At 35.8% G+C, this 24,346-nt stretch overlaps 1 protein-coding gene across 1 annotated transcript; it reads left to right on the forward strand.

Annotated features, from left to right (window-relative positions):
* The first annotated feature begins 4,513 nt into the window (after positions 1–4,513).
* LOC132559373 (uncharacterized) lies at positions 4,514–22,804 on the forward strand. The gene is made up of 15 exons (XM_060223980.1): positions 4,514–4,716; positions 6,018–6,134; positions 6,842–6,926; positions 9,576–9,722; positions 10,436–10,477; positions 10,984–11,117; positions 12,519–12,721; positions 14,242–14,304; positions 14,517–14,766; positions 15,828–15,918; positions 17,031–17,459; positions 17,888–18,003; positions 20,135–20,318; positions 21,041–21,130; positions 22,175–22,804. The coding sequence occupies exons 1-15, from the start codon at positions 4,588–4,590 to the stop codon at positions 22,216–22,218; spliced, it is 2,124 nt and encodes a 707-aa protein (XP_060079963.1). The 5' UTR covers positions 4,514–4,587; the 3' UTR covers positions 22,219–22,804.
* Positions 22,805–24,346: the final 1,542 nt, after the last annotated feature.

Genomic DNA, 24,346 nt, shown 5'->3' on the forward strand with positions numbered 1-24,346 from the left:
AAATCACAAGTAAATGAGAACAAGAACTATGGATTCATGTCTAAAGGATCATACGTCACATCTGTTATATTGTTATATTATATAAACATTGTCACTGTCAAACTAGTTAACGTTTTACAACTTGCAACTCCCTAACAATAAGATTAACCTGCTTACCTGTAAGGTCCATCTAGGTCAAAGGATGTCTGATGCATTTGTTTGTTTTTTTTAACAGGATTGTGCATTTCAAGTGTTAAAATGGGTTTTTAACCCTTTTCGTTTGGAACTTGTCATGCTATAACCATGGGCACCATGCTGCTAAGTTTTCCAACGTAGCTGATGTGCTGCCAAAACGTCTTTAAAATAAGTCCTTAGTATGCATACAGGTATAATTTCAAAACAAAAAAGATTATTTTGCAAAAGACATTTCAGACAATAATGAACCATGAACCATAATTAACCATAAGTTGTGTTTATTTTCTTTCTTTTTACAATGACACATGGGACACCAAACCACAGCATGTCAATGTCATCATTTAAAATGTCGCCATCTTTAAATCTTCGAGCTAGAACACATTTCCAATACAAAGATTAAAATGCTAAAATAACCAATTTGAACTTCAGGTTTCACAAAATGTTATCTGGGTTAGGAATAACTGAACATAGCAACTGATCACACATTGTACAAATGCTTCATTGGGCTGCTTTTCATCTTGGCTGCTATAATAATTTTTCTCTGAAAGTTTGTTCAGGGCAAAAACTGCATCATATGGAATGAAGGCTGGAAATCCAAATGGTCATTATACCAGAATGTCAAAGTTTTGATATTTCTTTAAAACAATTGCTTAAATTGTCACAAGCAATTGTAAAATAATATAATAATAATATAAAAATAATAGTGAAATTGTAAAATGTTCTGAACCCAGATTTTCCCTCTGTCATGTTTCACGACATCTGATTGGCCATTAAAAATAACCACTAACAATGAAACATAGCTCTTCAAAGGTGAACAGTTCACACTCTGTTGGCTATCATTGTCAGCAATGCGATCTTCAGAACACATTTTATTGAAGTTTCAGAGATACACACTGTGTATATATCAACTTTACCCTTTCTGTGTCTAGCCGGACACTCTACTGCTTGACTAAAGGGAAATTCCCAATAAGGTGATTTATACTCTCACCTTCTACACAGTAATGGATGAATTAATGATATGACAAAACATCAGCTGATGACACAGAGGTGTCACATACAAATCTGACCACAGAACATTACATGAATTATGTCATGATCGTTCACAACAATTTACGGTATCAGTTCAGATATTTCAAAGAATAAACAAACAAAAGTTAAGGAAAATCACTGTTCTTATGGGAAAAACATAGCAAATTACAAATTTCTTGTCTTCAAACAATTTCTATTAGTTATAAGTCAGTTTGGCACATCAGGAAATTAACTTCCAGGTTTACATGCCCATGGAAAAATGTCATGTTCTACTTATCATCACATCTCCCCATGACAAATGGAAGATGATATTTAGCGGGTTTCACTGTAATTCCATTTTCAGAAGTTAGACTGATCACCATGATACATACACATTTTTTCAGGAAAATATCTGTTTGAAAAAGCTGTCAGAAATTGAGGAATTAATCAATTCATCAGTTTTTTACTGTTTTTCAAATCAATATTTTCCTTAACAAAATCTCATTGTGTGCAAGTATGGTGGCCAGTTCAACTTCTGAAAATGAAATTATTTAAATAATATATATATTCATTGAGTTAGCCAGCTGTGCTTTTCAATAATAAATATAAAACAATATAAACTTTATTTATTTTACAGCCATGGTGAAACAAGTTATTACAACCAGGGACGTATGCCCCGGATGTAAGCGTACGATAAACATATCGTTTGGATCTGAGGTAACTATGTTACATTTCTTCAATAGTCTATCAAATTGGCTTCATATATCAACAGTTCAGCAGCTTGACCAATCTTGACAAAATTGGGAAAATACTCCTGATGATTCCTGTCTTCATTTGGGAAGGAGGGGGGTAACTACACCATATTTAGGCGTGGGGAAAAGTCTCAACTGAAACAATTACAGCAAAATTGCAACTGCAGTCACAGATTTGTATCTAATATCCCGTGCGTGTATATATTGTCAAAGCCAGTTACGTAACTTAAATGTCACGGTGATTGGCTTGTAGCAACTTGTATTAACTAATTACCATAAAGCAGACGATGATAGTCAAAATAAGAAAGAGCTGTACTATGTTATCCAGATTTGAAATACATCAAAAGTGTTGTACTTTATGTCTGTGCACGGGAACGGAGAACAGGATAATGATACACAGCTGTTATCAACTAAGGCGTCTATACTGTCAAAAAAATATACGTCTACAGAGGGGCGCGCGCATTGTAAACACAGCGGCTCCATTGAAGGGCAAACAATTGAAACGGTATGTCATTCATGAAATATATGCTTTTTGCAATGTAGTTCGTGTTAAATACCTATTGATGACATGTGTTTACGCTGTCCTCATGTATTTGTACTCACCAGAAATCTCGAGCTACTTGTTCCCTGATCGACAGCTCCTACGAGCGTGTCGTGTTGGCTGGCCATGCTGCCTGCTATTCTGTCAAAACAACAATTTTTAAGGACGTAAGTGATTTCAGATATGTCGCTTACGACAACGAAAATAGAAAATCGAGTTTAAAAGCGCGCGAAATATAACATCAGTATTATGGTGAATAACTTGAATCCTTTCAAATATACCGCTTAGCGAAAGAAATCTTGACTAGTTTGCCAGGTTGCGAAGGCATATAGGCAATGAAATGAAAATAGACAATCACTGACGGCTCCAGAGGGCGGACACCCGGCGCTGCTCCTTCCCCCAAATAACCATATTTGCGAGAATAATAAATTGAAAATTCATCATTACACATGGTTATAGTATGCAGATCAGGCCCCGATAATCTGTTACTTTGTAATTTCATCCGAAGAATTTCTTTACTTTTGCTACCTTAAGATGCTCTTTAGTTCTAGTTGTTTTAGTACGTTTTTAGTACGGTCTTAATGCTAATTAATTATTCAATCAGTCTTAATATGGATAAAAAAAACATCAGCAATAAACTAGCCTATGAAATTTTGTGAGATGTTTTGTCGACATCCAAGGTAGATATGTATTCCCCCCACCCCCTCCCACTTTTTTTAATCAAATTTGGATTATACCCAAAACTGAAAAAACCTGAACATTAAGGGACAAACGAAAACCGACACATACACGTTTGTGAAAAGGATTCATCCCTTTTTTCCCCAAGATATAGCGGCAAAATCGTAGTTCTAAAATCGCATTTGCCCAGCCAACGGACAGTTGGAAGGGGGGTGGGTATATACGATGAGAATGATCTCTAGAGCTCTTCGCAACCGACAAATAGCAATAAAATAGTTTGAAGGATATTATTTTTAAGGATATAAATGGCAGTAAACGTGCCTCCAGCCATGTAGCTGTCTCTTTACGCAAATACGCTGCTCCGCTATAACAACTTTCATAAAACCTTATTTTTCACACAATCCTAATTTCTTTCTGCTATCCATCCAAACACCGTTTCTCATTCGGAAAAGGAAGGTAAAAGTGGAGTCAGAAAGTACATAAAAAGGAGAGAGAGAGAGAGAGAGAGAGAGAGAGAGAGAGAGAGAGAGAGAGAGAGAGAGAGAGAGAGAGAGAGAGAGAGAGAGAGAGAGAGAGAGAGAGAGAGAGAGAGAGAGAGAGAGAGAGAGAGAGAGAGAGAGAGAGAGAGAGAGAGAGAGAGAGAGAGAGAGAGAGAGAGAGAGAGAGAGAGAGAGAGAGAGAGAGAGAGAGAGAGAGAGAGAGAGAGAGAGAGAGAGAGAGAGAGAGAGAGAGAGAGAGAGAGAGAGATGGGGGTTGTACAGTTTTTAAAAAGTTGCGCCCCCTCTAAAGAGAAATACTGAATCCGTCCCTGATAACATGCATGTTCATCACATATTTACAATTGAGGTCACGTCATGGCATGGGAGATAAATTCATGTTAACAAGCTGATAAATTATATCACATTGAACTCAATATATTATTATAATAATAGTTTGTATTAATTATACGTTTCTGGTTTGTTGCTTCATATGATTTTTAATGTAAGTTATGATACTATGATAAGGCGAAAATATAATTAAAGTAAAAGCGTATCAATTATAAACCTGTCAGAGTTTGACAGCTTTTCAAAACAATGTTTCGACGAATTTTAAATATTTTCGAACGATATTGTTGCAGGGTTATCGCCCTTTGAACAGCCAGGAGTACTGTAGATATCTCGACTACCAATTTTTATCAGGAATGTTTTCCTAAGCAGGAACGTTTGTTTATACGTATACTTGTATTGAGATTAAACAAATACAAAAACAAAGAAAAGCCTTGTCCCGAGTTCTCAACATGTTTCGTTTCGTTTATGTTCTTCAGCTGTTCTGAAAGATCAATAACCACAGTTTGGGGGTTTCCCGCGAGTCGTCAATTTGTCACGAGGAAACGAGAAACATAAATACTGCATATCAAAATATTTCTACACAGACATTAACACCACATGCAGCAAAATGCCAAAGAAACCTGCCAGAAATGCGTTTTATTTCTTCATGCTTGAGATTGAGCCTGCTTTAAGGCGTGAGGGCCGTGTATTGAATGGCATGCAGGATGTTGTTCCCATCGCACACCCGAGATGGAAGGTGAACTGATTGCAAAATAGATAGACAGCGGACATGTAGATCGTTCGTAAACGTTTTCATGTATTGGCGTTTACATATTTGGAAAATTGAAATCGTATTAGAAACATATCTATTTTATCGGAGTCAATAAAAAGGTGTTGCGACAACTTGAAACATGCATGTACCGTAGCCCTCTGGTTCGCCCCCCCCCCCCCCCCCACCTTTTGGGATCCCTCATAGGAACTCGTTTATATCTGACGTTTGACAATGTTCCAATGTCTTTCGTCTGACATTGTCAAACGTCCAATATAAATGAATCACAAGGAAACATCAGAGTCAGTAATCTCTCTAAACCTAGATGTTCTTATCTTAGAAGAAGAATCCTAAAAGGGATTAAACCTGTATTGTACAGATTGTTTTTGTACTAGAAGAGTTACACAGAAACTCTGAAAGATGCGAACATCATTTATCAATACTGAAGATTGAGTATCCTTACATGTTACCACTAGCAAGCTAGCTGTCATCAGAATAACAGTAAAAATGTGTGCATAATTAAAGTTAAGATTACAACTTAGCCTATGGGCAAGTTGTTTCAGTACTTAAAAGATAAGTTGTTTATATACTTTAAAAAATGTTTTGTTTTATGTATTTTATTAGGTTTTTCAGGTGTTTTGTCATTGATAAATATTGCTCCGTTACTGAAAAACTGTATACTCCAATGACACTTTAGCTGTGTAAACAATTTTGCAAGTACTGAATCGAAACAGCTTGGTGCCGAAACAACTTGTTACTGAAATGACTAGAATTCCTCAGCCGTGACATAATTACAATTGTCTTCATTACAGTGAAATGACAATATAATAGCATTATATAGTTAAGTTATATATAAAGAGTTTACACATAGATTCCGCTGCTCGAAAATGAGTCACATCCTCATCCAACATTCTGGTAATGGCGTTAGTAGAAGTAGTATCTGTAATTATCGTAGCCCAGGAGTTGAATTCAGTTGATGATTGGTCCATTTTTGCCTTGTTTTGCAAGTTGGTATGTGCAGGTGATCATTTATCAATATTAATTACACATATATATGCTTATTGACAGTTGAAGCTATCACATATGTTCATTCTGAATTCAGACTGTGTTCATTAGGATTAGTGATAATTTAGGCAGACAGAAGCAACATCAAACAAGTAACACCAGTCTGTAGTATAGTTGAATGTTTGAAAGTTCATGTCTGAATCATTGTGTATTAGATTCTGATTTCATAATTACTAATTTTTTTCCGTTATGTATATAACTGTATATAACATTCCTTACTTCAGACATTACCTGACAAGGAGAAACAAAGATTTGAGCGCATGGCAAAAGAGTATAAAGGGAAGAGAAGAGGTGTGGAGGGTGACAAAGTGCGGATGGACAACCAGGGAAATATCATCGCTGTGAGTAAATTTTGTTTTGGAGTCAATTTCTCATTCAGTATTGGAAAAGATTTCTCTTCATAATTTGTCAACAAGGAATTTTGTTCATAATTGAAATGCAGTTAATGTTAATGGAGTTCAGTCCAGGATTAAATTATGTGTAGAGGAGCGTAACCACTGGAGTATCGAGGTTGGATTTCCAGTAAATCTTACTCATACGGTTAGACAGATAAATTATTAAATTATTAAAGACATGAAAGAGCTTGAATGATAGCCTAGTTTTTGATAAAGAAATTTGGTCAGATTATGGATTAATTGACATTGTTGACTGTTGTTGTAATATATGTGACTGATAACATGTATGTAGAAAAGAAGCAAAACCAGTAAGTAGTTGTACTTGAAGAATATTGTGTACACTTATATTCATTGAGAAATGGAATGAATTGAGATTTGAACATGTGACAGGGCTTTTGTGGTACAGGACACTGACGCCAGTTTAGATGCTAATCAGATAAAACCGTACATCTACAGAGTTTATATTAATTGTTGAACTTTTAAATTATGTAAAATAAAAGTTAAATATTATTTTGTATACCAACAATTTCACAAGTAAAATTAACAAAAGAAATAAGAAATAATGATTGATATATAATTGATGTTTTACTATGAACTATCATTTTCAAAATTTATATTTGTATGTATGTTTGAACTGCCACGTTTTACTACAGCACCGAGTTGATCAGAGATCAGAAAGAGAAAAGAAGAGGACTAAAGAGATAAAGTCTGTGAAAGAGTCCTTTCCAGCTGGCAAAGGTAAAGTTGAATATTTAGAGCCCAGCAGAAGCACTAATCCATCGGACCAGCAGTCTTGTGAAAATTTTTCGATGTGTACAATAGATGAAACAGAACACTTACTTAGGATTATATTTGCTAAAGATCATTTTGGTTATACTGCTTGCTGTCAAATCAAATTTCAAATGAAAAGTGTGTTTGCTATTCAGTTGACTGCAACAAAACAAAAAATATGGAACTGTTTTCATTTCAATAATCTTTGACATCTTCCTAAAACTTGCGGTAGCGCTGAACACTTGTACACTTTCGCAACAGTACATGCTGCCGTACCGCAATCAGAGTCAACCAAACACTTGTTTAGTCATGTGCAGCTTTCATTCTAGGAAATGGAAATTCAACTGACATGTTGAAATTATATGATTTTGTACTGTAATGTTGCATAAAGAAATGCTTAATGACTGAATATTGGTAGACATTTTTATTTGATATAGAGTAACATAGAAAATTTACTCATCCAGTGGACTAGGTGACAACACTGCTCCATTAGTAGGTTTACTTAACAGGTCATGCAGAAAAGTGCTTTTCCAGGCCCTGGAATTTGTGAGATGACATTCTCATTTGTGTATGGTAGATTCAGGGGTATTCAATACTGAATATTTTCTGCTTGCCCAAAGGCTAGTGAGCCACTTTTTCTCGCTAGCCCAGAATGAAACTACTGTCACCACTTTTGCAGTGTTTCAGTTAAAGCTAAATGCTGTTTTTCCATAATTTGCCGTTTCCTCAACAGCTTAAATGAAATCTGTGTTGTTCAATAAAACTTTAAACATGTACAAATGGTACTGTTTGTCTAGTTTCTGTACAATAAGTTGATAATTAACATAAAAGAAATAAATTAATACACAAGTATACCACAGGAACACATGAATTTTATAGAAAAGACACAAACTACATAGTCAAGTTAAATATTCAGACAGTTAAATACCAAGACCCAATCATGTCAAATTTTTTTCTGATATAAGCAGACTGAAATATACTTAAACTGTTCAGTTAAATAAAAAATATAAGAGCAAAATAAAATGTTAATGAAACCATTTTTATAAATTAACTTAACTTCTGATTTTAATAAGCTGAGATTTAGCTCGTCAACCAGAACGTCTTCTTTCTAGACATGTGTAATTTATTCTCCCATCTGGTTTCCAGTGAGAAACACGTAAAGCAACGAAGTAGACATTGGATCAGTCTTTAGAACTAATGGTACTAATATAAATAAAATTGATATTCCTATATTTCTCAAAGGAAATTGTATGACAGTGTTCAAGTTTTATATGATAAATTTGCAATATTTCAAGTGTAAAGCCATTAAAAATTACAGAGAAATGTATATTTTTAGAAGACAATGTTGTAATCATTTGTCAAGTATACTGATCTTCAACTAGCTAACATGCTGTCTTATTTTATTTGGAAAACCAACAGTGGTTTATTTTGATATGAACACATCTTACTTGATGTCATACCTATCAAAGCAGTAGCACTAGGCAGGAATGATTTTGTTTTAATTTCAACAGCATCAGCATTCCCTTAATTTTAATTTAGAACCATACATACAACAATCAGTGACATGTTCACTTACTGTCTCTTCATATTACAACTATTGTCTAATCCTAAATTATCCTTGCAATTTTCAAGCTTGTTTACATGTTGATAAATTTGCATATACAACTGGGTCACTCCTATGCTTGAATTCTTGAATCTATCTATGATATGACCAGGCATTTGATACACCTAGATGAAGGTATCATTTACATTTAAGAAACTTTGTGAACTGATGGAAACCACCTGTGGTTATAAAATGTTATTACTTTGACCAATTTTCATGTCTACAGCTATCAGAAATGTGTACAGAAACAGATTGGCTTTTTAATATAGATTTAGAACATACACATTTCACAAGCCGATAGGTTAGTCAGTGTCATGGAACAGCCGTGACCTGAAAATCACCAGCCCCAGGTGTCTGACTAGCAGAATTGTACGCCAATTTGACTGGCTCCTTTGATCATTTGGCCGTCTACACCAATCCAGTTCCATAATAATGTTCTGTACACGACTACACGTACACAGCAGGCCACCCCACCTCGCTGTGTTGCTTTGCCAGCCTACTACTTTCAATACACAGCCTACTACTAACAAAATTATGGAAAACCCTGCTTTCCTCAGAGGGGACGGAAGGAGAGGGGGGGGGGACAGTATTTTTAGCTTATATATATCCGACCCTTCATTATCTCTTGACATTAGCTTCCATTGTGGCAAACTCATGATGTGACATCATTAGCAGGAGGTCATTCAATAATGCCTTGATTTAAACACAATTGTTACAAAAGGGGACTCCTGTCTCAAACCCAAGGGCTAGACAAGGGAATTTTACACTGTAAATATACACAATGTAAAAATCAGAAAACTAATGGTTGAGTTCAAAATTGCATCACAATATCCTTGAATTTTGATTGAATTGTTTTACTGGTTTCTGCTAATGATGCAAAGCAGAGTCTCCATTTTTACCAGAATTTAAAGTACAGCATTGAAAATTTTTGAATCTGGAATGAAGGATCCTTTGAAATTTTCATACAATGAGAATTTGTTTCCGGTGTAATAAGTCTTGATTTCTTTCTACAGCTCTGGCAGACGAGAACTTCTACCTGATAAACTTTCAGACGCTCTGCAAAACAGGTGACGGGGAATACTTACCAGCTGAAGTTGCGCTCTTAGAATATAGTATACGTAAAGGCATCAAACGAGTTTTCCAGAAGTTCATAGAACCAGGTAATTGTCCCAAAACACTAGAATTTCTCTTTATACAAAACCAGAAGATTTGATGATAACGCATGTGTGAGTGACAGGTTGTTGTAATGATATTGGGTGACCTGATCATATCACTAATTGTACAGAGTCTATTTTTTGACTTTGAACAATTTTGGTTAGCCTGCTTTTCTAAGTATTTGATAAATCATTCACAGATTTTATATATTTCCTGTTCTATGTGACATAATTTATTTTCACTACCTAGGCAATTGTACTTATCAGTAAACCGAGATACTGAAGGGTCTATTCTGATATGGTCGTGCCCTTCAGCACAAAGATACTTTACCCTAAATGCTTTGGACAACATGTAATGGGCCTCCTGTATGTTGTTCAGTGAGGTAGCCACCAGCTACTATAAGGAGAACTCATCTAAATATGACCCAGCAAACAATTTATTTTTGAGGCTGATCGGTTAAAAATGGAATAAACAATAGATTGATCATCTTGATTATCTACTCTTAAGAGAACTGGGGGGAGGGTGGGGTGGTTGGAAGAGGGGATCAGACAGGTAATAGAGATAACAATTTTGGGAATCTCGTGAGGTTTTCTGGAAGTTTATTCTAACATTATAAGTGCTAGATTTTGAGGTTTGTTAGTCAGCCCTGCCAATTTTTTATTTTAAGCTTCATTTTGTATATTAAAGGATTATTTTTGTTTCGACAAATGTTTTTCAGGTAAAATACCAACAGGATATAGGTACGAGTGCCAACAGAAAAGTGAGTATAACTCATTGCAGAGAATTAATTATTGATACAGATTGGGCGATGGTCAGATTTGATTGATTAACCTCATGTAACTTACATAATCAATCACTGTTACCTTAGTATTGTTCAGTGTTTTAGCAGAAAGAAATTTCATGTTGCTCAAGATTAAGATATTAATTGCTAATACATTTCAATCTTAATCAAATGAACACAGTGATTTTTCTTTTCTTTTTTTCACTTTCAATTTTCATGCGAAAATACATGTACCTCACTTAAAATTTGTATAAGAACAAATATTATTGACAATTGGCATCTTTTTTATGCATGAAATGAATTTTGATTTTCTTAAACACAAGACGTTTTTGAGGCACCAATTATCAATTATGAAAAAATACAGCATCAGATTATGTTATCAATTACGTGGGATCATGGTCACATCAGTCGTGGTCATTGTGTCCATATTAACGCTTGTTGGCATACACTGGAAGTAATACAGTTATATGCATGTTGTATTTCAGGTGCTGACTACCACCAGATTCCAGTTTCTGGTTTTGATCAGGCAGATGATAACTATAGAGGGATCTGGATTCAGCTTGAGAATTTTGTTAACCCAAATGGAGACAAACCAGAGTACCCTCCCTTGTTCTGTCTAGTAAGTGTAGGATATTAAGTTTGTATTTCTTTGTTCACGGTTAAATCTATTCTACCTGATCAGAGTAATGAAAAAGGAATTTTTAATATTATTTATAAATATTATATGTAATAAATATATTTCTTTGAATCATTTATTTACTAAGTGATATTATATTTTGTCATCTCTGTCCATTACATCCTGTTGTGTCCCTCTCCAGATTAATCTTATTTCATGAGAGACAGGTTTAAATTTAGCTCATATTTATCCCGGAGTACCATACCACCAATTTCTATACCTGATCAGAGTTTGGTTTGCATCTAAGAGTGTGTTCATTGTCTGATAGACATTTCCACATCACCTAGTTTAAAACATGCATTAAGGGGCTGTTCTGGAAGTGTGTGGTTCAACTCTCCCTACCTATAACTGTTTGTATTTCATTGTCGTTTCTTTGGGCGAGATACTTTACTTAAGTGGTATGGATGGTATGTAATAGGCCATATTGTTTGTGAAGAAGGCATCAACTACTACATGGAGATAACGCTGCAAAATGCTGTTCATGAGATGATAAAAGCAGCAATCAAACAAAGCGCCTATTAAGTATTTATGTTGGTCTTTTAAATTGCTGTAATATTGTCCTCTATGGTGAATGGTCTCCATGCTGAAGAGACAACCAGAACGGGATATGAAGTTGTCCTTTCTCGTCATCACATGGGTCACTTACCTTACACATATGTGTTGAAAGGTGAAGATAATCCTTGGTGCATAGGATTTGATGAGCCATTTACTATTGTTACATTTGTTATTGTAATGTTGCAAGACTAAATATCCTTTTTGAACTGTTCATATTTATAAAATTCTAGGTTATTTGAAAGATGTTGGTCTGTATTATAGACTATGACGTACCATTTTGATCTTTTGTGATAATATAACCATTTAAGATTTTATCATTTGTCTATTACCTTTTAGTTAATTTAATGTTATTTCCTTTTGGATCGCTGTGTGTTTTACCGTTTGATGGCCCTAATGACCTTATATGTGTTGACAGTCTGTTAAGAATGTAATAATAATAGTAATCAGTCCTGTGCTCTATATCAGATTCAGTCGGTAATCCCTGGAGTGTTGTGAAATTTGTTGTGTTTCTCTCCATGTCAGTAAAAATGTCTTGATATACACTATACATATATATGATTTTAGAAGTCCGAGTACGTTGCTGGTGAGATGAACAGTAACATGTTTGTGTCGAGTACGTTGCTGGTGAGATGAACAGTAACATGTTTGTGTCAAGTATGTCGCTGGTGAGACGAACAGTAACGTGTTTGTGTCGAGTACAGTAGTAACGCCTGTGTTGTGGCACTCACGATTCTATAATTTTAATAGTAACATTAACCTGTCTGAAGTATGAATTTTTTGTATATCTAGGGTGACGACTGCGAGGAGATGGCCTACTGTCTGGAATGGGTAAAAGGGGGAGCAGCACTTGGGATCCCAAACCGTCTGACGAAGGTGTACGAACTAGAAGGCCTTGTAGTGGAACTGTTTGGACACATTGGTCCATCACCGTCCAAAACATCTGTGATAGACATGCTAACGTGCAGCACCTGGGACTATGAGCCAAAAATTAAGTATGTATGTTAGTGTGATTTCTTTATAAGGATATATTTCACATTGTGCAATTATCGCCTTATAGATTAAGGGAGTTCTAGAATTAAATGTGTTGGGGCTTTAGATGGTAGAGGAATTTTCTTTTTTTAGCCCACCATCATCAGATGGTGGGGGTATTCAAATCGCCCTGCGTCCGTGGTCCGTCCGTCCGTAAACAATTATTGTTACCGCTATTTCTTGGAAAGTACTGGATGGATCTTTCTCAAATTCCATATGCAGTTTCCCCTTGGTCCCTAGATGTGCATTGTACCTTTTTTTGGCAGACAGGTGGCCATCTTGGATTTTGGATGTAAAAGTTTGTTACCGCTATTTCTTGGAAAGTAGGTGGCCATTCATATGCAGGTTTTGGATGTAAAAGTTTGTTCGAATTGATGATGGCAGACAGGTGGCCATTTCTGAATGTAAAAGTTTGTTACCGCTATTTCTTGGAAAGTACTGGATGGATCTTTCTCAAATTTCATATGCAGGTTCCCTTTGGTTCCAAGTTGTGCATTATACCTTTTTGGACATCCGAAATCAAGATGGCTGACAGGCAACCATCTTGGATTTTGAGAGTAAAATCTTGTTACTGCTATATCTGAGGAAGTACTGGATGGATCCTTCTGGTATTTCATAGATATTTGTTTCCCTTGGTCTCTAGTTGTGCATTGTACCTTTTTTGGACTGATTTGAAATCAAGGTGGCCCACAGGCAGCCATCTCGGATATCGACAGTAATACAGCACAAGCATATTGTCCCATCATCCACCTGTAACTGACTGCTATCTAATAATACTTTGGGATCTTTTTCAAATGATATTTGCTAATAGGTGCTTGATAAAAATATCTTGTGCCATCATTGAGTACATTCAATGAAGACCAGTTCATGAACATTTACAACACCTGTAACAAACCAAAAAAAATAAACAAATCTTCAAGAACTGAAAACAGATCCTCAAATGGTGGGCGCCAAGATCCCTCTGGGATCTCTTGTTTTAGTTTGTGATTAAAACATGTATCGTTCAGAAATATCTCCCCCCCCAAAAAAAATTTGATAACTTAAAGTTGTAAGATTTGAAAATTATAAATTTAAAATCCAAATAGGAGTTTGATGACATTTCAAAGTTTTAAAATATGATTATTTTGATAACTTTGAGGGGTTTGTTGAATTTGATTACGCAAGAAAAATAAATTCCTAGCAACTTATAGTTCTTATGAAATCAATGACATAAAGAACAGAGATCATTGGATGAGTTGACCTGTCACTGGAGAGAGGTAATGTGAGCCATATTGTCAATGACATCAAACAGAGATTTAAGCTTGAGTTCTTTTGTCAATGAGATATGTAAAATCATTCATTTTTTTGCGAGATTTATTTTTATTGAATTTTACAGCAAAGAGGGGAGATAATGTGCATTTGATTAATTTATTTGTTGATGAAATGATAAGGGGAGATAATTTATGAAAGGATTTGTGATAGTGTATTCTATGTGCATTTCTAGGTGTGCATTCCATGAAGACAAGGAGTGTAAATATTGTTCGCTTGGAATCCTGAAGCGATATGCGTGAGTATTAACATTATTTATAATTATCTGACCTTTGACCTTATTCATTAACTATGAACACAATGCCTGGAAAATATGTCAATAGTTCATCATTTAACTGCTATTACTAATTAAGTATTTTGGTTGAGGAATCGAAAATTGTATGAAAAAGTTGGAAAAAATTCCAAACAACTGTTTGAACGAATATTCATTTCACTTATTTTTTGTTGTAGATTTGCCATCTCAGACAGTATATGTCAAAAGTACGATGTTGACTTAACAAAAAACCATGTCCCCATTCGTAATAATATTAACACAGGATGTACAATCTTGCCGCCACCTTCCATGAGGGTCCAGTCAAGACAAACGGGTGGCCCTCCACCTAGACAAGCTGGAGTGGTGTCCTACAAACCCCCTCCTCAGTCAAGAGCTGCCCAACACTCCACATTTGGTAGCCAACAGCCTCCAGCCAAACAAAAAATGGTGGGTGTAATGTTTCTATTTGTGTTGGATTAGAGTTACTGTGACATAATCCGTAACACAATGCATGTAATTATTATCAATTTCATGTGTGTTATGAAGCTGACTGCTTCTTACATTGAATATTTTTAGACCATTGTTTATGAGAAGCCTTAAGTTTTTTTAATTTACCTGTATTTGCATGTTCTACTAATTTGAAAATAAGTGGAAAAATTAAGGCAGTTAGTTGCAAATCATTATATGAACAATTTTACATATTAAGTAATTACTTTTGATGTAGGCATCATTCTTGAACTTAACTGAAATTTATTTGTGTTTTACTTTTGACATTGATTAACTTGTTTAATTGCCTTAATCAATAAACTTTTTTTTTTTAAATTACTTTTGTACAGCCAACTTACTTAATATTGATATTGACCCCTCAGTAGATTCAGAGCATAAGAAAAAGATTAGGGGGGGTCGGAGTTAAATATACAAGAACCCTGACGTTTTGTTTTTATTATGCTCCCCGAAGGGAGGGCATTTAGTCAATGATTTATCCACCCTCCTATCCATCCATCTGGGTGTCTGTCCATCCGTCAGTCCACATGGAAGAAGTGCAGTGTACCAGAACCATAACTCTCTTTTGCATAATTCAGGGGTTTTTTGAAAATTTGTGTATACTTTGGTCATACAGTAAGTGCAGTATTCCCAAATTCAGGGCCTGCAACTTCTTAATTGCAGAATCATTGCCGTTTGATTAATTCAGTTTTGGGGAGCATTCATCGGTTTATCTGATGTTCATCACACCATCGACATTTCTTCTTGGAATTTTGTTGATAAAAGCATTAAGTATCAGAATCTTTTTTCTCTTGAATGATGACTTTTTGAAGAGCTCTGTAAAATGATAAATATTCATGCGGTTCAATTTTCGCAGTTTCTCCAAAACAAATATTTTTTCATGGACATTTGATTCTGTGGATAAATAAATAACATTAATATTAAATGGAAACATAAATTCGTGGAGTAAAATTAATCTCTCACAAAAATCTTAGATTTCACAATACACCTGTTGTGTTTTATAGGCTGCATCCTATGGAGTTGATGATGATGACGACACAGATGATAGTGACGATGATATTGGATACCAGTCCCTAAGGAGACCCAACATGCCAGGTAACGTTTAAACTACTGATTTTAAAGCAAATGGCACTTTTGACCTGAAGCCTGAAGTTCTGATGTCCTGTTTTGTCTGATACAGATTGTTGTAACAATCTTTGGTCATCCTCTGCTGGCCACAATTAATTAGATATCAATCATCTTATCTGGTGTAGATCAAAACTCATGCGGTGGGGAAGCACAAAAATAAAAATGAACGATTATTCAACATCGTTTACAAGGTGAACAATCAACATTTGCTGTAAATCTGTTTTTACAGTGCCGTAAACAGAAATGTGATTTTGGATGTTGAAGGAAAATCAAAATATCATTGACAGGGAAACAACAGTAGGGGTGACCCCTTAATGGACAGCGTAGCATTAGAACCCATGATCTAGCAGATATTGGACTGGAGCATAGCTCCCTTGCACACATCACGACTGAAGTAATACCGTAAACACATCTGCTATACAATCAACAGCGGCATCTGTTTAAAATTAGTGCTCAGGTTAAGAAGGTGAATACTATTTGTCACCACAATTACAAAGGTTTCTGTTTTAAGCTCCCGGGAAGGAGAGCATATAGTCACCAATTTGTCTGTCTGTTTCTCCATCATAATTTTTGTGCCTAACATAACACAAAAACTTACAGAGGTATTAACATAAAAACTTCATAGGTAGATAGATCTCAGCAAGGAGAATTGCAGTGCATAAGAACCATCGCTCTTTTTCGCATGATTTAAGACTCATTGCCCTTAGTTATTTTTCATAGTTAAATTTTGTCTGGAGCATTCCAACAAGGAAAAGTGCAGTGCACCAGAACCATCGCTTTCTAATTGCTGTTTGGTATATTTCATACTTAAAATTTGTCCCAACCAGGTAGCATAACCTGTCTCTGACAGCCCTTGTTTAAAATGGTGCTTGGGGTTATTTAAGTGTACACTATGTGCTATTACAGTTATAGAGACCTCTATATAAAATGATGCCAGTTATATCTTGATGTCTTAAGTTACAGTTCTTCCTCAGACCAAACATTGATTTTATAAATGTTTGGATTGGCAAAAATGTTCAAGTGTCAACCATCTGACTTTAAGTTTACATCTAAACTAAAATCTGTATTATTTTCTTCAGCCCCTGGTTCAGCAGGCATGATGGCATCAATACCTACACAGTCTGCCTGGTCATCTAGCACTCATATCCGTCCTACACAGTCTGCTTGGTCAGCCTCTGCTCCTGTAGCCAAACCTGCAGGGCCACCTAGCACAATGACACAAAACTATCCCGGCTTGGGACAGACTGGGCCACGACCTGTGGGCCGAGGATACATGCCTACCACCGCAGATTTCCCTTCAATGGCACAAACAGGGCCTCGACTTCCTGTTGGGCGAGGATACATGCCCACCACAGGTGATTTCCCTTCCCTGGCACAAACTGAGCTACAACAACCTTCTGTGGGGCGGGGATATAGGCCCACCCCTGGAGACATCCCTTCGCTGGGACGTGGCAACATTCCAACACCTATGGCTGGTATTGGACGAGGCGTACCTAAGAATTTACCAGGTAAATAACTTAATTTTGTTCTCTATTTATGTCATACTGTATATTTGTAGAATTTGAGAAGACCCAGTTGAATTGTCATGCAGTTATTTAGATAATTAGGAAATTAGAGTTACCTCCCTTGATACATTGCATGCTTTTATGTATAACACCTGGATTTGTTAATGTGGTTTGGGTATACAGTGTTTGTTGCCAGATAGTTTAATGCATCTATTACCTTTGTTTATATCTTAAACTCTGAGACTCGCACTTTCACTAAGGTTTTCCTGTCAAAACCATTAAAAACCTCCGTCCCAGATTTGAAGAAGAGTAGAGGTATGAATTTTATATAACTGCTTCATTTTCCAATTAGTTCACTTCTCCTTAAAGAGCGACTTTATTGACAAAAAGGATGGTGACACATGTTGTATAATATTTGTTTGTTTATTCAGATGATGAAGCGCCAAAGAAATATGCCGGCCGTCAGGGGGCACCCGGTCCCCAGATTGCCCCCGCCCCACCTTCTGCATGGCAAGCTGCTATCTCTGATACTGCCCCAACACAACAGGTCATTATGGTGTTTAGTATTATAAGGGCTTTTCACTAAGTGGTGAAAAGACCTATTGTTTTTGTTATGTTTCTTATTATTCTTATTTTGTGGGTTCGTAATCTTTTAAATTGTAAAAGCTAGACATACAGTCTATTCACCTGTTTGTAGATACGTATATGAAGTTGTCGATGCCGATTTTTTAAGTAGGTAAAATATCCAATATGGCCGCCATGAAGTTAAAAACTTAAAAACGGCAATATCTCGAAAACCATTGATTGTACAGAGTTTGTGCAATAATATTATTTGTAGAGAATTTCCATATCTAACTTTTTCTCATGCAATATTAATACAAAATATGTCAAATTAAAAAGCTCGCTGTGGGGTAAAGTTTTCAAAATTTAACATATTTTTTTTTTTTTTAAATTTTGAATTTTCATGAAATTTTCTTCCTCAGATCGATGCAGAACGTCCTTCCGATGAATTTAGTGTTTTCAGTTTTTCTGAAACGTTTATCATTTCTGCTGTACACCATTTTGAAAATTTTCTTTGATTTTTTAAAAATGCCAACAAATAGGAAAAACTCGTTATAGATCAATATTGATGGGCTATATTTTATCAAATTGTTACTGAGAAGATTTCCCCAGATGTCTTCTACCATTTAGTGACATTTACAAATTCATCGGAAAAACAAAATGGCCGCCATGACGTCATTTCCGATTTTACCTAAAATGCCGTAACTCAAGAACTGTTTAAGGTAGTGACCTCAGTTTTAATCATATCATGTAAATTGAAAAGAAAACACTTTCCACAAGAAAAAAACTGGGATCAAAGGTCAACTTCCGGTTTTTGGTAGGGGTCAAAGTTCAAAAGTGTTATTTTCTGTTACAAACTTTGACAAACTTCTTCTCAAGTTCTGCAAAGCCTTGAGTCTTGATATTTCATGTGTAAGATGTCTGTTGGACACATATATTCTGTGGACATTTCCTGTAGATTGATATAAGAGAAACGTACCTCAAAATTCAACTTCCGGTTTGCGGTAGGGGTCAAAGTTGAAAAGTGCTATTAAGGTTACCGATCTTTGACAAACTTCTCAAGTTCTGAAAGGTCTAGATTATCTTTCAAGTCTATTAATATAAATGACCTTGACCCACTTTCAAGGTCACAGGGGTCAATTATGTAAAAATCGTTACATGGTAATTTCTCCATTGTTAAGCTGCCCAAAGTCTTCAACTTTGGACACATATATTCTGTGGACATTTCCTGTAGATTGATATAAGAGAAACGTACCTCAAAATTCAACTTCCGGTTTGCGGTAGGGGGTCAAAGTTGAAAAGTGCTATTAAGGGTACCAATCTTTGACAAACTTCTTCTCAAGTTCTGGAAGGCCTAGATGCTTGATATTTCACATATAAGAAGCATATGTAACTGGCAACAAAGTTTGATAATATAAATGACCTTGGTCCACTTTCAAGGTCACAGAGGTCAAGGAACTAAAAATTGTTAAATGACAGTTTCTCAATTTCTAGAAGGCATACAATGATGAAAATTAATTATAAACCTTCTGTGGAGACTTCCTAGTGATTGTCATCAGAAAAACTTCCCTCAAAATGTCAACTTCCGGCTTCTGAATGGGGTCAAATTTCAAATATACAAAATAGGGTACCAGTGTTCAACAATCTTCTTGTCAAGTTTCACAAGGTCTAGAGGACTAATATTGGGGATATATTGATCATCAGATGTTACATTATTAGGCTTGCAAATATGAATAACCTTGACCGACATTCAAGGTCACAGGGGTCAAATATGTTTGAACCTTTAATAAGTGTATTTCTTCGTTGTTATGTAGTTATATCTCCTTAACGTTTCAATATACAAATTTCATCTTTGGATATGTTATAGAGACTAACAAACAAGGAATCTTTCTCATATATTGTTATCAGGATAAATGTCAACTTCCGGTCAATTTGTCGCCAAAGAAGTGAAAAGCCCGCAAAATTGTTAACAACAATTTCTAGTCTGAGATAAGTATTGAAAGCTAATTATGTAATAAACAAGTGTTGACTTGGAAATGGAGACCACTAATTATGTTAGGGTATACATTAATCAGGGTACCTGATGTGTAATCTGGTTCTGGTTTATGTTTGCTCAGAATGATCCACCTGGTTTGGGTGCTTTAAAGCCACAAGCTTCTTCATCACAAGGACCAGCACCCCCACCTGGGTTTTCTGCCATAGACTCATCATCCTCTCTACCTGAGGCAACCCCAGCACCACAGATGGCTGGGTACCGTCCAACTTTTCCTAATGGTGGGGATCCCGGAGACAGTATAGTTGGTAAGTTTTTGTATAAAAAAGTAATAAATGGTATTAACATCAAGGAACTCAAAATCTAGAAATGAAGATTCTTATCATTCTTAATAGACATTGTTTATCATTTAGTTTAGGAGCTGATTGTCATAAGAAACAGATTTTATTTCGTTTCATTGGTGGTGATCATCATTAACCCTAGTCTATCTAGATTGGTCATCATTACCTGGAAATCTTAAGTCTGTGAGTGAAAATGAAAACTTAGAAGATGAATTTTCATAACATCTCAGCTACCAGAAATTATATGATTTTGATGAACTAGATTAATACATCAAGAGAGCTGATCTTTCTGAAGTTAATACTTTGAAAAAAAGTGTGTTCTAACAATTGTCACTTTACAGAAATTTTGCTTTTTTCTCTCCCCTTTACACAGTGATGCAACAGAATCCAGACAACTTTGGAATAATGTAAAATTCTTTCTAAAACAGAAAATATGCAAAATCCATCAAATTCTACTCTAAAACAAAAAAAACTGAAAGATCAAAAAGTCTTTCCTTTGAAAAAGGCAAAATTCGAGGAGAAAAATTATAATTTTCAATTTCCTATATAAAACAGAAATATATATTGTAAGATTCAAGGAGAATATTCTGTAAGAGGGAAATTTTAGCTGTCGTGAGAAACCACTCAATACCAGTAGTATAGCAATAAGCCGAAATTGATCCCCGAGTAATTTCTTTATTTTTTCACAGATATGATGCGTAGACAAGGACGAGGCATCTTGGGTCATACAATGAGCAACGTTCCCAAGGGTCGTGGTTACGCTCCACCTGGAATGATCGGTAAAATGTTTTTTTATCGTTTTGGATTGATACTATGTTATGTTCTGTTTCAACTCGAATGTCAGCGACTGAAGGTTTAAATTTAAATGCAGAAATTAGATATGAATTGGTTACATTTTGTAGCAATTATTTTAAATTTAAAAAAGAAATGATCAAATCTAATTATGATGTGATGTTTTTCTGTGGATAAGAGCCCTGTTATTGTGTACATATATTTTTGTATACCTCTGTTACTAATTGGAAGGGTATATAGTGTTACCCATGTGTATCAATTCTGTTACATCCTCTCCCATTCCATTCTGAATTATTGTCCTATCATGAGAACCTGTCAACAGATTTGGTTCATGTTTACACCATACCATGATATAATGTTCTACACCATATCAATTAAGATGGTCATTGGTCAAGATTGATGGGTCAAATGTCACATTTAACAACTAATGCAAATTCATCTAATCACTGTTACTGGACCTGGGGATGGGCGGGGCCCCAAATGTTACTATGTGTGTGAGCGGGATGGGCGGGGCCCCAAATGTTACTATGTTTGTGAGCGGGATGGGCGGGGCCCCAAATGTTACTATGTTTGTGAGCGGGATGGGCGGGGCCCCAAATGTTACTATGTGAGTGAGCGGGATGGGCGGGGCCCCAAATGTTACTATGTGTGTGAGCGGGATGGGCGGGGCTCCAAATGGTACTATGTGTGTGAGCGGGATGGGCGTGGCCCCAAATGTTACTATGTGTGTGAGCGGAAGCAGTCATGGCTAAGCACATTTTCTCATGTTGATTAAGAATCAGTACCAAGTTTGCGTTGGACACCAATATCATATTACCATTATCTTTCAATATAATATTTGATAGATGATGGGTTGTCACTAATCCTAATCTATCTGAGAAAGGTATGAAAAATCAATTTTCATAACACCTCAGTTACCAGAAATGATATGCAGTCGATGTACTCGATTAATACATCAAGATAGCTGATCTTTCTGTGTTCTAACAATTGTCACTGTACAAAATTTTTGCCAATTTCTCTTCTTTACGCAGCAATGCAACAGAACCTCCGTTGTTTATCCATGAACTCTAAATGATGGGTGAGGATTGAAGACCGGACTTATTGATAGACGAGGATTGAAGACTTGACCTTTCCTCTCCTCAGCTTGGACCAAAGAATCGACAGAGCCAGTCGTGTCACAGCATGGACCAAAGACAGATACTGTATGGTAGATGACACACCATGTTCATGTGACATGGCATACATTGGTCATGTGATATGTCATATTTGGTCATGTGATGGGATACCAAATGAAAGAGAACAAACATTTGTAATGTTGCATAACATACTTTGTTTGTGTGACATGCCAAATAGTGGTCATGTGATAGTCATGTGATAGTCATGTGACAGGGCAATGACATGACATAATGTGGTGAGATGTTCAGAAACCGAAAAGTTTCATGTTGGTGAAATTGATAACTGTGTAAGTTTGTAATTGATTGTTAGCTTATCTTACCCAAAGGGTCAAGATGACATTTAGTCATAGTTCGTTTGTTGCCGTGCGCTGTGCGTAAACTTTCTCTTTAAAACCCTGCTCTTCTTTCACACCTTAATGGATTTCAACCAAATTTGGTTCCATCCACCATTCAGTGAGGGCAATCATTTGTTAAATTCAGACTTTTGATTTGACCTACGAGTGGAGGGATGGGGCCCCAAAGGGGGGAGGGGGAGGGGGAGGTGCTGAAATTAGATTTAAAGCTCTTCTTCTTTCAGCCTGGATTGATTTTATTAAGCTTTGGCCTGATTCACCATTTAGGGTAGGCAATTATTTCTTAAATTCAGAAATTTGATTTCGACCCCTAGGGACTCAGGACTGGGCCTCAAAAGGGAAAATAAGACTCTATTTTGCTTCATACACTACTCCTTATTAATGCTTGAACGGATTTCAACCAAATTTTGTCTGAAACGTCATTGATAGTGGATAATCATTTCTTAAATTCAGAAAGTTGATTTGACCCCTAGGGACCTGGGGATGGGTGGGGCCCCAAATGGGAAAGTTAGTCAATATTTTGCTTCAAAATGCTACCCTTTCTTGATGCTTGAATTAATTACAACCAAATTTAGTCTAAAACTTGGAGAGTTAGGAATCATTTCTTAAATTCAGAAACTTTATTTGACCCTTAGTTAATAGGAATGACCTTTATCTGCTCGAAAGGTCACAGGGGTCAAATATGTCATAATTTTTAAATGTTTTCTTCTCGTTAACCAAAGACTAATGATGATAATATTAGGCCTGTACCATGCTAGGATGAAGGGCTACGGACTTATTCGCTAAATATGAATGACATTGGCATATTTTCAAGGTCACAGGTATCAAATGTGTTAAAATGTATTAATGGCTTCTTCTCAATAGCTAAAAGGACCAGGATGCTGATATTGGACAACATTCAATGTCACGGAGGTTAAATGTGTGGAAATGTTTTAACATCTTTTCAATAACCGAAAGGCCAAGGGTCAAGATATTGGGACTGTAGCTTGCTTTTTCAACAAGCAATATGTCCAGAGTAATGGCAGTTGTGTAGTGCATGTATAAAGAATATGATTTCAAGTTTGCAGAAAATATCTTGGTGAACCACCAATGTCTTTTGTGTAAGGACATTTGAGGACTAGTTTGCCTCTTCAGGTCTTTATAGTCAGATGACCATTAATGCCCATGGGCTTCTTGTTTATGTTTCAACAGGATGTGGTTGATTTTCTTTCCTTTCTACAAAACAATAAATACTACCTGTATCAAACCCTATCCTGTTACTATCAACAGCTTGTTCCTTGTAGGTTCTAATGCCCGCTTTAAGTGGTCAGAGTTTCTGTTTGAATTTTCTTAAAAATTTTCAATGAAAATGTGTAAAAATTATGAAAATTTTTGAATTTTTTTTTACACTTTTTACAAGAGTTTACTGATGACCATCTTTTAAAAAGTTTTATTATATTAAATTTCAGTGTGTATGTATTTTTTTCTGATTGTTACGTATCAACATTTGTACAAGCAGTACGGTTATTTTGTTATTGTTTAGATTCCATTTGGAGAGTTATTTGGAATTTGTTTTTGATGCATTTTTCTAAAGCCTCGACTATTTTTTGGCGGATTTTGTGAGCAGATTCTTGTCAACCAAAAACAGTTGGAAAATGGATGTGTGACATTTGGATGTTTACACTAGCCTTCATTA

Source organism: Ylistrum balloti, unplaced genomic scaffold (assembly GCF_031769215.1).
Source record: "Ylistrum balloti isolate Yb309-2 unplaced genomic scaffold, AGI_CSIRO_Ybal_v1 Utg370900, whole genome shotgun sequence".
NCBI lineage: Eukaryota > Metazoa > Mollusca > Bivalvia > Pectinida > Pectinidae > Ylistrum > Ylistrum balloti.

Bases quoted from the DNA above. Each gene is read 5' to 3' on its own strand.
- LOC132559373 (XM_060223980.1), top strand. From the start codon at position 4,588: ATGCCAAAGAAACCTGCCAGAAATGCGTTTTATTTCTTCATGCTTGAG. The intron at 11,118-12,518 runs GTAAGTGTAGGA...TTGTATATCTAG, and splicing joins ACCCTCCCTTGTTCTGTCTA to GGTGACGACTGCGAGGAGAT. The intron at 21,131-22,174 runs GTAAAATGTTTT...TTCTTTACGCAG, and splicing joins CGCTCCACCTGGAATGATCG to CAATGCAACAGAACCTCCGT.